The 17,403-nt window shown below is 43.5% G+C and overlaps 1 protein-coding gene and 1 non-coding gene across 2 annotated transcripts; both read right to left on the reverse strand.

Annotated features, from left to right (window-relative positions):
* Positions 1–7,433: 7,433 nt before the first annotated feature.
* Positions 7,434–8,847, reverse strand: LOC105724343 (serine/threonine-protein phosphatase PP1-gamma catalytic subunit-like; the record flags this gene model as incomplete). Its single annotated transcript, XM_064365438.1, has 1 exon — positions 7,434–8,847. A coding segment is annotated over one exon (903 nt), but the record flags the coding sequence as incomplete, so codon positions are not given.
* A 4,513-nt stretch (positions 8,848–13,360) lies between these two features.
* On the reverse strand, positions 13,361–13,464 carry LOC135270275 (U6 spliceosomal RNA). The gene has a single exon (XR_010338440.1). It is a non-coding gene; the product is annotated as a U6 spliceosomal RNA (small nuclear RNA).
* Between the last annotated feature and the right edge of the window lie 3,939 nt (positions 13,465–17,403).

Raw genomic sequence — 17,403 nt, forward strand, 5'->3', positions numbered from 1 at the left:
TGTTGGTGCATGCCTGTAATCCCAGCTATTTGGGAGGCTGAGGCAGAAGAATCGCTGGAACCTAGGAGGCGAAGCTTGCAGCGAGACACTGCACTCCAGCCTGGGCAACAACGCGAGATTCCATCTCAAAAATAAAAAAGAAAGAAAGAAAGATGGAAGGAAGGAAGAAAGGAGGGAAGGAAAGAAAAACAGGTTTAATCCTGAATAGATGTACCCAGTGAGTTCTTCCCTTTTTTTTTTTTTTGAGACAGAGTCTCGCTCTGTAGCAAGGCTGGAGTGCAGTAGCGAGATCTCGGCTCACTGCAACCTCTACCTCCCAGGTTCACGCAATTTTCCTGCCTCAGCCTCCTGAGTAGCTGGATTTACAGGCACTCACCACCATGCCCAGCTAATTTTTGTATTTTTAATAAAGATGGGGTTTCACCATGTTGGCCAAGATGGTCTTGATCTTTTGATCTCATAATCTGCCCACCTCAGCCTCCCAAAGTGCTGGGATTACAAGCCTGAGCCACCGCAGCTGGCCTGAGTGATTTCTTGAAGTTTAGCGGCAGTGGGGATACTCAGCAACAGCTGATAGGGACCCTTCCATTTTGGTTGTAATCGATCCTCAAGGGTTCCTTCTTTCCGCGTTTTAGTAAGACTAAGCCTCCTGGTTGAAGGGGTAGGGGTAATTCCTTCTCTTGTGGAAGGAGGCAATATTTTATTTCCACACTTTGAAGGACTTTTAGACCTGGCCTAAGTTGACAATATGGGTGAACATTCTATGTGTCTCTCCATCAAATAAAAGGTCTGAAGTTAAAATACTTAGTAAAGAATAATAAGATTAAAACTTATTTTGCAAATAAATTTGTCCTACTATGATTTGTCTTTAGTAAAATTGGGATCAGAGAGATAAAAAATATGTTTCAGAAAAAACACTACAGGCCAGACAGTGGCTCTCACCTGTAATCCCAGCACTTTGGGAGGTTAAGGCAGGCAGATCACTTGAGGCCAGAAGGTCGAGGTCAGCCTGGCCAACATGACAAAACCCCATCTCTACTAAAAATACAAAAAATTTGCTGGGTGTGGTGGTGCACACTTGTAATCTCAGCTACTCGGGAGGCTGAGGTATGAGAATCACTTGAACCTGGGAAGGAGAGGCTGCAGTGAGCCGAGATTGTGTCACTGCCCTCCAGCCTGAGCAACAGAGCAATACTCTGTCCCCCCAAAAATAAAAATAAAAATAAAAAACTGGCTGGGCGCAGTGGCTCACACCTGTAATCCCAGCACTTTGGGAGGCTGAGGCAGGTGGATCACGAGGTCAGGAGATCGAGACCATCCTGGCCAACACGGTGAAACCCCGTCTCCACAAAAACTACAAAAATTAGCTGGACATGGCGGTGCATGCCTATAATCCCAGCTACTTAGGAGGCTGAGGCAGGAGAATCACTTGAACCTGGGAGGCAGAGGTTGCAGTGAGCCGAGATCACATCACTGCATTCCAGCCTGGCGACAGAGCTAGACTCCATTTCAAAAAAAAAAAAAAATACATATATATATATATATATTATATATATACATAAAACCTATTATTAGATTCTAGTCTTGTCTGTTGTCTTTGAAATTTTATAATTTTTCACAACTTGAATTAAATCTTGAATTCTTTCCAGGCTATGGGTTCTTAAATTAATACCTTCAAATTATTCCTCCACTGTTCTGATTTGAACTCAGTGAAATTACTACTACGTTATTCCTCGTAATACAGGTGATTACAACATGTCAGACTGCCACCGCCTTCCTCCTCTGTAATTAAAGATGCTTTGAGTCTAACGTCTGGATAAATTTGTGGCCAGCATTAACCTTTGTTTTGCTTCTATTTCCATAGAAATGCCTCTTATTAAAAATCTGTTTGCTTTCATCACATGCAAATGCCTAGCCCATCTGCAATGCCACCTCCTGGATGGGATGCAACTGTTTAACCAAACTGATCCATTCTCAAGAACTAGACCCGACTTACGATCACCTTCATGAGTGTTCATAGCTCTTCCTGTAACCCGTTAAATACATATTTAGCCAAATGCCATCATATCTGGTTATGATCAACAGTAGGGAACGTGCACTATAATTAAGACTAACTGCTGTGTTTACATCCCAGATACTTTGCAAAATGCTTCTGATAGCCCTGCAAGATATGCAGCAGCACGTCAAAGCTATGTCTGCCCCTACACTGTCGCTAGATCCATGGATGGTATCCTGGCTCGGGTCAGGACAGTCAGTGATGGAAGCTACTTATTACTGTAGACCTAGTTGCAAAAATAGGTCCACTTCTCCAGCGTGGATTTTACTGCTGTTGTAGCCTCTGTGTGAGAATGCATGGCAGGCTTTCCCAGAGAACTTCCAGACCTCGCGCCATAATGTTCCAGCAAACATCATCTGCAAGTCTGGGCACTTGTGAAGATTTCCAACTTCAAATAAATCTGTTCCTTTTTCACACCCAATGACCTACAACCCCTTTCAGCAGGAAGTAGCCAGAATGAACATGGTGTCCAAATCCCAAAGAAATGGAACGAAACTGGACTGTGGGGAATTGTAAGCAAGTACCCCCATTTTTCCAAGAAAAAGAGAACACAATTCTATTTTATGTTTTTTGTTTGTTTGTTTTGAGACTAGTTTCGCTTTTGTCACCCAGACTGGAGTGCAATGGTGCGATCTCAGCTCACCACAACCTCCGCCTCCCAAGTTGAAGTGATTCTCCTGCCTCAGCCTTCTGAGTAGCTGGGATTGCAGGCATGCACCACCACACCCGGCTAATTTTGTATTTTTTAGTAGAGACAGGGTTTCTCCATATTGGTCAGGCTGGTCTCAAACTCCCGACCTCAGGTGATCCACCCGCCTCTGCCTCCCCAAGTGCTGGGATTACAGGCGTGAGCCACCGCGCCCAGCCACTATTATATTTTTTATTATTTTCTCTTATTTTCTGTTTTCTCTGTTTCCCCCATACCCCACTTCCTTTGTAGCCCTTTATAAATGCAATTCTAACTAGGAGTGGTGGCTCATACCTCTAAACCTAGCACTTCGGGAGGCCGAAGTGGGCAGATCACCTGAGGTCAGGAGTTCAGCCTGGCTAACACGGTGAAACCCTGTTTCTACTAAAAGTACAAACAATTACCTGGGCATTGTGGCATGTGCCTGTAATCCCAGCTACTCGGAAGGCCAAGGCAGGAGAATCGCTTGAACCTAAGAGGTGGAGGTTGCGGTGAGCCAAGATCGCACCACTGCACTGCAGCCTGGGCAACAAAAGTGAAACTCTGTCTCAAAAAAAAAGAAAGAAAAAATGCAATTTTAACCTTTCACGTCCCCATTACCACACATTCCTTACAGGGCAAGTTAATGTAACTATGTGCTTAGAAGCTCCAGGGCAGAGAACTCCCTCCCACCAGGGGACTGCCTCAACAGGTAATAGTCAGTTTACAACCGAAGCGTGCCCGCTGTGAAACTCTTCCCCACCAGGACGTTGCCTCAAGCACCTACCTTACAGCAAGTCCATCTACATCCCGAAGTATGCCCGCTACAAACATCTTTCCCACTCGGCGAGTTTTTGGCCACTTTTACAACCTAGTCCTACCCACAAAGGCACTAGCAGTCACCAGCTTGACCACCTGGTAGATAAGGCACTGAAGTGAGTACATGAACCCCCACTAGTTTGCTTCCTCCCCTGTGTGCCTTTCATGCCAGCATGCCATCCCCCCACCCCCCGCCTTTAAAATCACCAGCTTTCTGCTCTGAAGGCAAAATGTTACCCTTAAGGCAGGAAGCCTGTACCTCTTCCCTTAGCTAGCTTTGAAATAAAAAGTCACTTTTGGTCCAGGTGCGGTGGCTCACGCTTGTAATCCCAGCACTTTGCAAGGCCGAGACGGGCAGATCATGAGGTCAGGAGTTCAAGACCAGCCTGGTCAACATAATGAAACCCCATCTCTACTAAAAATACAAAAATTAGCCAGGTGTGGTGGCTCACGCCTGTAATCCAAGCACTTTGGAGGCCAAGGCGGGTAGATCACCTGAGGTCAGGAGTTCAAAACCAGCCTGATCAACATAGTGAAACCCCGTCTTAAAAAAAAAAATACAAAAATTAGCCAGGTGTGGTGACACACACCTGTAGTCCCAGCTATTCGGGAGGCTGAATCGGGATAACTGCTTGAACCCAGGAGGCGGACGTTGCTGTGATCCGAGACCATGCCATTGCACTCCAGCCTGGGTGACAGAGTGAGACTCCATCTCAAAAAAAAAGAAAGTCATTTTCTTTATACCAGCCCTCACTCTTATTAATTGGAGAGTACAAGCATGAGCAACTGAAACTGTTTCAGTCACAGGATTACAGGTGTCAGCCACTGTGCCTGGCTCACCCATGTTAAAAAATTTAGCAAATGGGCTGGGCATGGTGGCTCACACCTCTAATCCTAGCACTTTGGGAGGCTGAGGTGGGCGGATCACCTGAGGTCAGGAGTTCAAGACCAGTCTGGCCAACATGGTGAAACCTCGTATCTACTAAAAACATAAAAATTAACCAGCCATGGTGGCACGTGCCTGTAATCCCAGCTACTCAGGAGGCTGAGGCAGGAGAATCACTTGAACCCAGGAGGTGGAGGTTGCAGTGAGCCGAGATCATGCCACTGCACTCCAGCCTGGGTGACAGAGCGAGACTCCATCTTAAAATTTTTTTTTTTTAATTAGCAAATGTTGGGCCAGGCGCAGTGGCTCACGTCTGTAATCCCAGCACTTTGGGAGGCCGAGGCGGGCAGATCACTTGAGGTTTGGAGTTCGAGACCAGCCTGACCAATACGATGAAATTCTGTCTCTTTAAAAAAAAAATATATATATATATATATTTTTTTTTTTTTTAAATTAGCAAATGTTCGTAAATTCGCAGAACAAGAACAATAATGAAATGCTGACTTTGAGACTCTCATTTGGAGCTAAACTCACAGGAGAGGCCGACTTAGTTCCAAAATGGATTTGGTGCTCCCATACCTTCTCACCCTACCAGTCCTAACGGCAGAAGATGGAGCGGAAACAGAAACAAGCTCCCCGTGGAAGGAAACTTTCCCAAGGTGAACCCACAGAACTGTTATTTGACCTCACAAACCACCACCAAACACATGAAGGTAAACTACCGTGAGTGTGAATATCAGCAGAAACAAGAAACAACTTACTGTACATGGCATAAGGCAAGGACTAAGTTTCATTATTTTTCCCTATTGTTCCAGCACCATTTCTCAAAAAGGTTAAACTTTCCCCCATTGGGTTTCCTTGTAAATCTTGTTAAAAAGCAATTAAGAGGACCAGGTGAGGTGGCTCACATCTGTAATGCCAGCACTTTGGGAGGCCAAGGCAGATGGATCACAAGGTCAGGAGTTCAAGACCAGCCTGGCCAATATGGTGAAACCCCATCTCTATTAAAAATACAAAAAAATTTGCTGGGCATGGTGGCAAGCACCTGTGGTCCCAGCTACTGGCGAGGCTGAGGCACAAGAATTGCTTAAACATGGGAGGCCAAGGTTGCAGTGAGCCGAGATTGCGCCACTGCACTCCAGCCTGGGCAACAGCGAGACTCTTGTTTGCAAAAAAAAAGTAAAATTGCTGAGCCGTGGGCAAATGTAGACTTAACTTTATTGGGCTTGACATTCTCCAAAGTGTTTGTGGCATTTTATGCTCTCAACAGCAAGAGTTCCAGTCACACCACATCCTCTTCATCATTTGGTGTTTAGTCTTTTTTATTCTATTACTTGTGTATTATTTATTTATTTGAAACAAAGTCTAGCTGTGTCACCCAATGGTGCAATCTCTGCTCACTGCAATCTCCACCTTCCAGGTTCAAGCGATTCTCCTGCCTCAGCCTCCTGAGTAACTGAGATTACAGGAACCCACCACCACACCTGGCTAATTTTTGAATGTTTAGCAGAGACAGGATTTCACCATATTGCCCAGGCTGGTCTCGAACTCTTGACTTCAAGTGGTCCACCAGCCTTGGCCTCCCAAACTGTTAGGATTACAGGCGTGAGCCACCGCGTCCGCCTATGTGTGTTTTCTATTATTCTGTTATATTTTAATTTGCAGTTCCTTGATGACAATTGATGAATATCTTTTCATATGTTTATTGACTATTTATTTATTTATTTTGGAGACAGAGTCTCGCTCTGTCACCCAAGCTGGAGTGCAGTGGCAAGATCTTGGCTCACTGCAAAACCTCCGCCTCTTGGGTTCAAGTGATTCTCCTGCCTCAACCTCCCAAGCAGCTGGGACTACAGGTGTGCGCCACCACACCCAGCTAATTTTTTTTAGTAGAGACAGGATTTCACCATTTTTGGCCAGGATGGTCTCAATTTCTTGACCTCGTGATCCTCCCACCTCGGCCTTCTAAAGTGCTGGAATCACAGGCGTGAGCTACCACACCTGGCCTTTTTGTTTTTTGAGACAGAATCCTGCTCTGTTGCCCAGGCTGGAGTGCAATGGTGTGATCTAGGCTCACTGCAACCTCTGACTCCCAAGTGATTCTCTTTGCCTCAGCCTCCTGAGTAGCTGGGATTACAGGCGACCACCACAACGCCCAACTAATTTTTTTGTATTATTATTATTATTATTATTATTATTTTTTAGTAGAGACCAGGTTTCTCCAAGTTGGCCAGGCTGGTCTCAAACTCCTGATCTAAGATGATCCACCTGCCTCAGCCTCCCTAAGTGCTGGAATTACATGCGTGAACCACCGTGCCTGGCCTATACAATTTTCTTTTCTTTTTTTTTTTTTTTTTAACAAGTTCATCATTTAATAAGTCTGAATTCATTTTCACCACATGGTATTGTACACGGTCATCTGTTGAAACAGATTTATTTTTTAACAGATCTTGGTTTAAAAAAGTCATAGATAGATACTGTGAGTTCTGTATAAACTGGTTAGATCCTTTGTTTTAACTTATAAGCCTTAACTTCACTGCAGAATAAAGAATGTAGGCCAAAGAAAGCATAATCGGTCACTCATATAGAACAGTATTGTTTCTATAATTTGAAGCTTTCTGAATGGATGGGTTCAGGCCTGATGTAACTGTAAAAAGATTACTTAATGAATAGACTATATGGAAATTGTACAAAATGTTATTACCTTTAATCATTAGTAGCTTAAACAGCACTATATCACTAATTGCAATTCAAAATCAAAAATGTGTTTTTGAATCCCCAAGAAGGCAGCATGTGTACACAACCATACCACCTTGTACTTAGGGGTGTGTCAATACATAATTCAACAGAAACTTTGGCTTTAGGAAAGAGTCACAAATATTTAAAAGAATGGCTTTAATCATCATTTTAAGTATACGGTAGGGGAAAGGTGTGCTTTAATTAAATATACATCATACCAGTGATGCTGGCAAGGTTGAAAGTTACTCCTAATGTTGATAGCTATAAAAACTAGTTTGTACATAACAAGACAATGAGAGGAAAAAGCAGTCCCTTTGAAATAAAATTCTCAAATAAAAAATGTTCACAGTGGTTCGTATCAACAGTATGCATTTTATGACAAGAACATGTACAGATTCAGAGCACCCTAGGGCTCTCTTTATGTCCTAAAGAAAATGAGCATTTACATGATTATGGGTTGTACTGAATTTAAAAAAGATCAATTGTACACTTACCCCTTAGAAAGGATAAACTGTCCTGGGGTGTGCAGCTTTAACACCATCATTAAGATTGTTTGCAAAAGGAATAGAGAATTAAAAAACAAAACACTTTTTGGAGTGAAGTCTTTCATTTGCTGTTATAACCAGCAAATGCCATTCACTAAATCAAAAACGGAAGGAAGGGCCCCCACAAACACAGATCTATCTTAGCAAGCTGACCAGTACACATTACAGTCTTAAAATTGACGGTTATATACTCTATGTTACAAGTCCCAGCTAGGCAGTGTCAAAATGACATCTATTTCTTTGCTTGTTTTGTGATCATACCCCTTGGAGGTGTTACAGGTCTCGTGGCATTTGGCTTCTTTTTCTCTGCAGGCTTTAAAATCTGAAAAGAACACGTTAGTGTTTCATCCACACTCATCATGGCACCCGCATTGTCAAACTCTCCACAATAATTGGGTGCAGAAAACAGAGTGACCAACTGCCTCTCTGCAAAAAATTCATATCCATCTTCAACCACCTGATGGGCTCTACATATAAGATCCAAATCATGCTTATGGAGAAATTTTGCAACCACTTCTGCACCAAATGTGAAGGACACTCCTCTGTCATTTTCACCCCGGCCTAAGACCTCTTTATCGGGGTCAGACCACAAAAGATCACAAAGAAGACCTTGATCTGGTACATCAGTTGGTCGCATAATTCGCCAAATCTGCTCCATAGATTGAAGATCGGGTGATAAACCTCCGTGACAGCAGAGTATCTTCTCATCCACGATGGCTGCTATTGGTAAACAGTTAAAACAGTCTGTGAAAGTTTTCCATAGTTTAATGTTGTATCTTCTTTTATATTCATCATAAAATCCATAAATTCTGTTGATGCTGGCACATTCATGGTTCCCTCTGAGAAGAAAAAAATTCTCAGGATATTTGATTTTGTAGGCCAGTAAGAGGCAGATTGTCTCCAATGACTGCTTTCCCCTGTCCACATAGTCCCCAAGAAACAGATAGTTGCTTTCTGGCGGGAAACCACCGTACTCAAAAAGTCGCAGCAAATCATATTGCCCATGGATGTCACCACATATTTTGAGTGGTGCTTCAAGTTCTAGTAGGATGGGCTGACTGAGAAAGATCTCACGAGCCTTTAAGCACAGTCCTCTGATTTCACTCTCCTGAAGCTGGACATTCGTTTTCTTTTTCTTTTTTTTTCTTTTTTCTTTTTTTTTTTTTTTTTTTTGAGATGGAGTTTCGCTCTTGTTACCCAGGCTGGAGGGCAATGGCGCGATCTCGGCTCACCGCAACCTCCGCCTCCTGGGTTCAGGCAATTCTCCTGCCTCCGCCTCCTGAGTAGCTGGGATTACAGGCACGCGCCACTGTGTCCAGATGATTTTTTGTATTTTTAGTAGAGACGGGGTTTCACCACGTTGACCAGGATGGTCTCGATCTCTTGACCTCGTGATCCACCCGCCTTGGCCTCCCAAAGTGCTGGGATTACAGGCGTGAGCCACTGCGCCCGGCCCTTTTTTTTTTTTTAATATGCCAATGTTACTTGCCAAAGTTCTTTGTATATTCTGGATACAAGTACTTTCTCAGACAGATGTGTTGCAAATATGTTTTTCCTATGGTCTATCTCGTCATTATATTAATAAGTCCCAGAAAAAAAAATGGAAGTCATGGAGAACTATATTAAGAGATATTGGATGTAAATTTTTCAGAGCTGATGAAAAACATCAATCCAGGGAACATAATTCATCTAAGAAAGTTAAATAGAAAGAAATCCATACCTAGGCAAATTCTAGTAGAACTCTAGAATACTAAAGACAAACAGGATATCTTAAAATCAACCGGAAAAAAAGGACAGGTTTCCAATAAATAACAGAATAACAGCAAACTTCTCAACACAGCAAAGGAAGACAAGGGAAGTATGTCTGTAAAGTACTGACAGAAAATAACCATCTAGAATTGTGTACTTATCAAAATTATCTTTCAAGAATGACAGTGGATGGGCCAGGCACAATGAGTCATGCCTTTAATCCTAGCACTATGGGAGGCCAAGGTGGGTGAATCACAAGGTCAGGAGTTCAAGACCAGCCTGGCCAACATGGTGAAACCCTGTTTCTATTAAAAATACAAAAAAATTAGCTGGGCGTAGTGGCAGGCGCCTGTAATCCCAGATATTCTGGAGGCTGAGGCAGGAGAATCACTTGAACCCGGAAGGCAGAGGTTGCAGTGAGCCGAGATCGTGTTATTGCACTCCAGCCTGGGCGACAAGAGTGAGACTCCATCTCAAAAAAAAACCAAAACCAAGGAAACAAACAAACAAATGAGTGTGGAATAAATCTATTTGGAGAGGATAAAAAACTTTGAAAAAAAAAAAAAAAACTTTGTTTCATAGCAGGAAAGCTGCTCAAGGACCTTCTAAGGAAAGTGTTTCAAAAGGAAGGAAAATTATCCTAGAAGACAGTTCAGGTTGTAAAAAGGAATGATGAACTAAAAACGTGGCAAACATAGTTAAATCCAAATAAACAAAGTTAATTTAAAGCAATAACAATAATATTTATTTACGAATGGAGACATGTTCTTGCTCTGTTTCACCCAGGCTGGAGTGCAGTAGCATGATCATGGCTCATTGCAACCACGACCTCTCAAACTCAAGCAATCCTCCCACCTCAGCCTCCTGAGCAGCCAGGACTACAGGTATGCGCCACCATGCCCAGCTAATTTTTAATTTTTTTTCTTTTTTCGTAGAGATAGGGATCTCATTATGTTGCCCATGCTGGCCTTGAACTCCTGAGCTCCAGTGATTCTCCCGCCTCGGCCTCCCAAAGTTTTGGGATTATAGGTGTGAGCCACAGCCAGGCACAGTGGCTCACGTCTGTAATCCCAGCACTTTGGGAGGCCAAGGCAGGTGGACCACCTGAGGTCAGGAGTTTGAGACCACCCTGGCCAACATGCTGAAAACCCATCTCTACTAAAAGTACAAAAAATTAGCTGGGCTTGATGGCGGGCACCTGTAATCCCAACTACTCGGGAAGCTGAGGCAGGAGAGTCGGTTAAACCTGGGAGGCAGAGGTTGCAGTGAGCAGAGATTGCACCATTGCACTCCAGCCTGGGCAACAAGAGTGAAACTCCATCTCAAAAAAAAAAAAAAACAAATGGTGTGAGCCACTGCACCTAGCCAATGTCTAATTTATTAATTAAAACAAAAGTGAAACTGCAAAATTTAGCTACAAGTCTATGTAGATCGTGAGTGGTAAATAAAAACTGTCAACCGGAGGCTGGGCATGGTGGCTTACACCTATAATCCCAACACTTTGGAAGGCCGAGGTGGGTGGATCACTTGAGGTCAGGAGTTTGAGATCAGCCTGGCCAACATGGCAAAACCCCGTCTCTACTAAAAATACAAAAATTTGCCAGGCATAATGGCAGGAGCCTGTAATCCCAGCTACTCTGGAGGCTGAAGCATAAGAATTGCTTGAACCCGGGAGGCAGAGGTTGCAGTGAGCTGAGATGGAGCCGCTGTACTCTAGCCTGGGTGACAGAGTGAGACTTTGTCCTGAAAAAAAAATTTTTTTTTTCTAGAGGTGGAAGTCACTATGTTGCCCAGGCTGGTCTTGAACTCCTGGTTTCAAGTGATCCTCTCACCTAAGCCTCCCAAAGCATTGGCATTGCAGGTATGAGGCACCTGCTATGGGCCTGAGCATTTGAAAGGACTCACGTTTCAGATAACATTTCTTTTCTCAAAGCCAAACTGTTTTTTAAAGGCCCTTTTGCCTCGGCCTCCCAATGTGCTGGGATTATAGGCATGAGCCACTGTAAATCTCTGACAATAAAAAGAGAAAATACAATACCCTAACGAATGACAAGGGAAATGTAACCGTAGATATAGCAGATTTTTTGTTGTTTTTGGGGTGTGGTGTGTGTGTGTGTGTGTGTGTGTGTGTGTGTGTGTGTGATGAAATCTCGCTGTCGCCCAGGCTGGAGTGCAGTGGCGCGATCTCGGCTCACTGCAGCCTCCACCTCCCAGGTTCAAGTGATTCTCGTTCCTCAGCCTCCCAAGTATCTGGGATTACAGGTGCCTGCCACTTCACCTGGCTAACTTTTGTATTTTTGGTAGATACGAGGTTTCACCATGTTGGCCAGGTTGGTCTTGAACTCCTGACCTCAGGTGATCTGATGTCCTTGACCTCTCAAAATGCTGGGATTACAGGTGTGAGCCACTAGGTCCAGCCAGATTTTTTTTTTTTTTTTGAGACTGAGTCTAACTCTGTCACCCAGGCTGGAGTGCAGTGTGCAATCTCTGCTCACTGCAACTTCCTCTTCCTGGCTTCAAGCAATACTCCTGCCTCAGCCTCCCAAGTAGCTGGAACTACAGGCACGCACCCTACACCCAGCTAATTTTTGTATTTTTTTTAAGAGATGGGGTTTCACCATGTGGGCCAGGCTGGTCTTGAACTCCTGACCTCGTGATCCCCCACCTTGGCCTCCCAAAGTGCTGGGATTACAGGTGTAAGCTACTGCACCCGGTCCAGATTTTTTTTAATTTTTTTGAAGCAAGGTCTTACTCTGTCACCTAGGCTCGGAGTTGCACAATCATAGCTCACTGCAGCCTCGACCTCCTGGACCCAAGTGATTGTCCCAGTTCAGCCTCCTGAGTAGCTGGGACCACAGGTGTGTACCATCACACCCAGCTAATTATTCTCAATTGTTTTTATAGAGCTGGCTCCACTATGTTGCCCAGGCTGGTCTCCAACTCCTGGCCTCGAGTGATCCTCCCACCTCGGCCTCTCAAAGTACTGCAGTTACAGGTGTGAGCCACCATGCCCAGCCGAAGATACTAAAAACAAATGAGAACTGTCCTGAACACCAATAAATTTGAAAACCTAGTGCTATGCTGAAACCTAAACCCCAAGGTGATGGTAATCAGAAGTGGAAGGCTATTAGGTCAGGAGAGTGCGATTAGTGCCCTTATATTAATAGAAGAGACTTTTGCCCCTTCTGCCTTGTTAAGACACAGTAAGAAGCCACCATATTGGCCAGCCACAGTGGCTCATACCTGTAATCCCAGCACTTTGGGAGGCCGAGGTGGCGGTGGTGGGGGGGCGGATCAGCTGAGGTCAGGAGTTCAGGACCAGCCTGGCCAACACGGCAAAACCCTATCTCTACTAAAAAATACAAAAATTAGCTGGGCGTGGTGGCGGGTGCCTGTAATCCCAGCTACTTGGGAGGCTGAGGCAGGGAGAGTTGCTCGAACCCGGGAGGCAGAAGTTGCAGTGAGTGGAGATCATGCCACTGCACTTCAGCCTGGACGACACAGCAAGACTCCATTTTCAAAAAAAAAAGAAGGCACCATATTTGAAGCAGAGAACAAGCCCTCACCAGACACTGAACCTGCTGGCACCTTGACTTGGACTTCCCAGCCTCTAGAAAGCAAGCAATAAATTTGTTGTTTATTAACTACCTAATCTAAGGTATTTTGTTATAGCAGCTGGAATAGAAATATTCCATTGCCTCAAGAAAAATGAAATAATCCTATAAATACTAAATATTCATGTATATTAAAGAAATTGGCTGGGTGTGGTGGCTCACACCTATAATCCTAGCACTTTGGGAGGCCAAGGCAGGAGGATTGCTTAAGTCTAGGAGATTCAATCAAGATCAGTCTTTTTTTTTATTTTTATATACTTTAATGAAAATTTAAAAAAATGTTTAAAAAATATGGAACGCTTCACGAATTTGCGTGTCATCCTTGCACAGGGGCCATGCTAATCTTCTCTGTAAAAGATCAGTCTTTCTGGTCTTGATTAGAGAATTCTTATAGAAGACACACAAAAATTCATTTAACATTTATTAATTTTACTATATTAAAATTCAAAATTTCTGTTCATCAAAAGACATCCTCACACTACAATTTATCTAACAAACCCTGGATATAAAATATATTTTTAAAAAAGAAAAAAGAAGCTGGGTGCAGTGGCTCACGCCTGTAATCCCAGCACTTTGGGAGGCCGAAGCAGGTGGATCACCTGAGGTCATGAGTTCAAGAACAGCCTGGCCAAATGGTGAAACCCTGCCTCTACTAAAAATACAAAAAAAATTAGCCAGACATGGTGACACATGCCTGTAATCCCAGCTACTCAGGAGGCTGAGGCAGGAGGATCACTTGAGCCCAGAGGTGGAGGTTGCTGTGAGCTGAGATCTGCACTCCAGCCTGGGCCGCAGAGTGAGACTCCATCTAAAACAAGAAGAAGAACGAAGGAGAAAAAGAAAGAGAAGAAGGGGAAGAGGAAGAGGAAGAAGAAGAAGGAGAGAAGAAGAAATAGAAAAAGTGGTTATCAGTCCGAGTGTGGTAGCTCACACCTGTAGTCTCAGCTCTTTGGGAGGCCGAGGTGGAAGGATTGCTTGAGCCCAGAAGTCTGAAACCAGCCTTGGCAACATAGCAAGACCTCGTCTCTACTATTTTTTTTTCATTAGTGGGATGTTGTAGTGTGTCCCTGTAGTCTCAGGCCTCAGTCTCCTCAGTCTACTCCAAAGACTGAGGTGTGATGATCCCTTGAGCCCAGAAGTTCAGGGCTACAGTGAGCTATGATTGCACTGTTGCCCCAGTCTGGGCAACAGAGCAAGATCCTTCTCAAAAAAAAGAAAAAAGGCCAGGAACGGTGGCTCACGCCTGTAATCCCAGCACTTTGAGAGGCCCAGACAGGTGGATCACAAGGCCAGGAGTTCAAGACCAGCCTAAAGGAGGTCTTCAACACAGTGAAACCCTGTCTCTACCAAAAAATACAAAAATTAGCGGAGCACAGTTGGCACACACCTGCAATCCCAGCTACTCAGGAGGCTGAGGCAGGAGAATCACTTGAACCCAGGAGGTGAAGGTTGCAGTGAGCTGAGATTGCGCCACTGCACTCCAGCCTGGGCAACAGAGTGAGACTTCGGCTCAAAAAGAAAAAAAAGAAATTGGTTACCTATAAGGGGAGGGAGATAGTAGGCTGGAGACGACAAGGATAGAAACAGACTTCTTTTAATCTTGTTATATAGATTTGACTTTGGAACTATGTAATATTTCACATCATATGAGGAAAAATTTTATGAAGAAAAATAAAACTTTGAAAAGCAGTTCCTAAAAATGGAAACTAAAACTATGTATCAACTTGCTGGCATAACTTTATGAAGATTAACTTCAAAAAGATTTAAAACAAAGTTATCCGACTATCATCCCTACTGGGCTATAACCTAAGGACAAGAACTACAAAATATATTTTCAGAAATCATAGTATGTTGAGTCATACATTTTACGAGAAATAAAAAAAGAAAAAGAAAAACAAATCCGATTATGTAGGTAGAGTTGGTATCATGATTCTGAAACTGTTCTGTATACGGTGTGAGATGAAGCAAATGAGTAATGGGGGGTGTCATTGAGAACTGAGGTTGGGTGCAGTGGCTCATACCTGTAATCCCAGCACTTCGGGAGGCTGAGGTGGGAGGATTGCTTGAGCCCAGAGCCCAGGAGTTCAAGACCAGCCTGGGCAACATAGCAAGAAACCATTTCTTAAAAAAAAAAAAGAGAGAGAGAGAATTGAGATTTTTTTAATTGTGGTAAAATATATATAACACAAAATCTACCATGTCACCCGTTTATAAGTGTGCTGCTGAAAGGCATTTAGTGCATTCACACTGTGTGCAGCCATCAGTCACCTCTATCCAGCTCCAGAATCTTTTAATCATTCCCAACATAAACTCTGCATCTGTTAAGCAATAACACCCCATTTCCCCTTCTCTCCAGCCTCTGGTAACCGGTTTTCTACTTCTTGTCTCTATGAATTTGACTATTATAGGTATCTCACAGAAGTAGAATCATACAACATTTGTCCTTTTGTGTCTGGAGTATTTCACTTAGCATGTTGTCTTCAAGGAGCCTCATTGTAGCATGTATCAGAATTTCCTTCCTTGTGATGGGTGAATAATATTCCGTTACATGTATATACCACATTTTGGGGTTTTTTGTTGTTGTTGTTGTTGTTGTTTTTGAGACAGAGTGTCACTCTGTCACCCAGGCTAGAGTGCAGTGGCACGATCTCAGCTCACTGCAACCTCTGTCTCCCAGGTTCAAGCGATTCTCCTGCCTCAGCCTCCCAAGTAGCTGGGATTACAGGTGCGCACCACCACGCCCAGCTTATTTTGTATTATTATGATTTTTTTTTAGTAGAGACAGGGTTTCGAGGGGTTTCACCATGTTGGCCAGGCTGGTCTCGAACTCCCGGCCTCAAGTGACCCTCCCGCCTCAGCCTCCCAAAGCGCTGGGATTACAGGTGTGAGCCACCGTGCCTGGCCCACATTTTGTTAGTCTATTTGCATTGCAGGATCTCCGGAACAAAACCAAATAGATATAGATGTGAAAGAGGCGATTTATTATGGGAATTGGTTGACAAGGTTATGGAGGCTGAGAAGTCCCACAATTTGCCATCTGCAAGCTGGATGACCTAGAAAGCCAGTGGTATAATTCAGTCCAAGTCCAAAGACCTGAGGACCAGGCGAGTCAACGGTGTAATGTCTCGGAGTGTGAAGACCTCCAGGAGCTCTGATGTCTGAGAAGATGGATGTCACACCTCCAGAAAGGAGATAATTCACCTTTTCTCCATCTTTTTGTTCTATTTGCACCCTCAGTGGATTCAATGATGACCAGCTACGTTGGATAGGGTGGATCTTTTTACTCAGTCTGATTCAAATACTAATCTCTTCCAGAAACACATCACAGACACACCCACAAATAATCTTAGGCTGGTCAAGTTGACACATGAAGTTACCTATCACACTGGTCACGCATCAGTGGACATTTGGGTTGTTTCTACCTTTTGGCTATTGCAAATAATGCTGCTATGAACACTGGTGTACAGACATCGATTTAAGTTCCTGCTCTCAATAGTTTTGAGTACTATGAAATTTCTGAATCCTATGTTAATTCTTGTTTAATTCTTTTGAGGAACCGCCATACTGTTTTCCATACTAACTGCACCATTTTTACGTTCCCACCAGCAATGCACAAGAGTGCCAATTTCTCCACGTCTTCGCCAACACCTGTTACCTTGTATTTCTGATAACAGCCATCCTAATGGGTGCGAAGTGGTATCTCTTTGTGGTTTCTATTTGCATTTTCCTGAAAGCTAATGATGTTGAGCACCTTTTCATGTGTTATTGGCCGTTCGTATATCATCTCTGGAGAAATGTCTTCAATTCTTTTGCCCATTTTTAAATTGTTCAGTTTTTTTGTTATTATTAGTTCTTTATATGTTCTGGATATGAATCCTTACGAAATACATAATTTGCAAATATTTCCTACAATTCCATGGGTTGATTTTTTACTTCAGTATATTGTATTTGGTGTACAAAAGCTTTTACATTTTATGTCTAATTTATCTACGTCTTTCTTTTGTGGCCTGTGCTTTTATGTTGTATCCAAGAAAAAACGGCCAAATTCAATGTCATGAATATTATACCGTATGTTTTCTTCTGAGTTTTATAGTTTTAGGTCCTACATTTAGGTATTTGGTCCCTTTCCAGTTCTCTTTTTGGGGGGAGGGGTGGGACAAGGTCACAATGATGCTCTGGCTGAAATACAGTGGCATGACCGTGGCTCCCTGCCATGAACTTGAACTCCTGGGCTCATGCAATCCTCTGCCTTGGCCTCCTGAGGAGCTGGGACTACAAGCATGCACCACCATGCCCAGCTAATTTTTTTCTTTTTCTTATTTTTCTTT

This window comes from Aotus nancymaae, unplaced genomic scaffold (assembly GCF_030222135.1).
Source record: "Aotus nancymaae isolate 86718 unplaced genomic scaffold, 86718_ANA_hifiasm-v0.15.2.pri h1tg000059l, whole genome shotgun sequence".
NCBI classification, from domain to species: Eukaryota; Metazoa; Chordata; class Mammalia; order Primates; family Aotidae; genus Aotus; species Aotus nancymaae.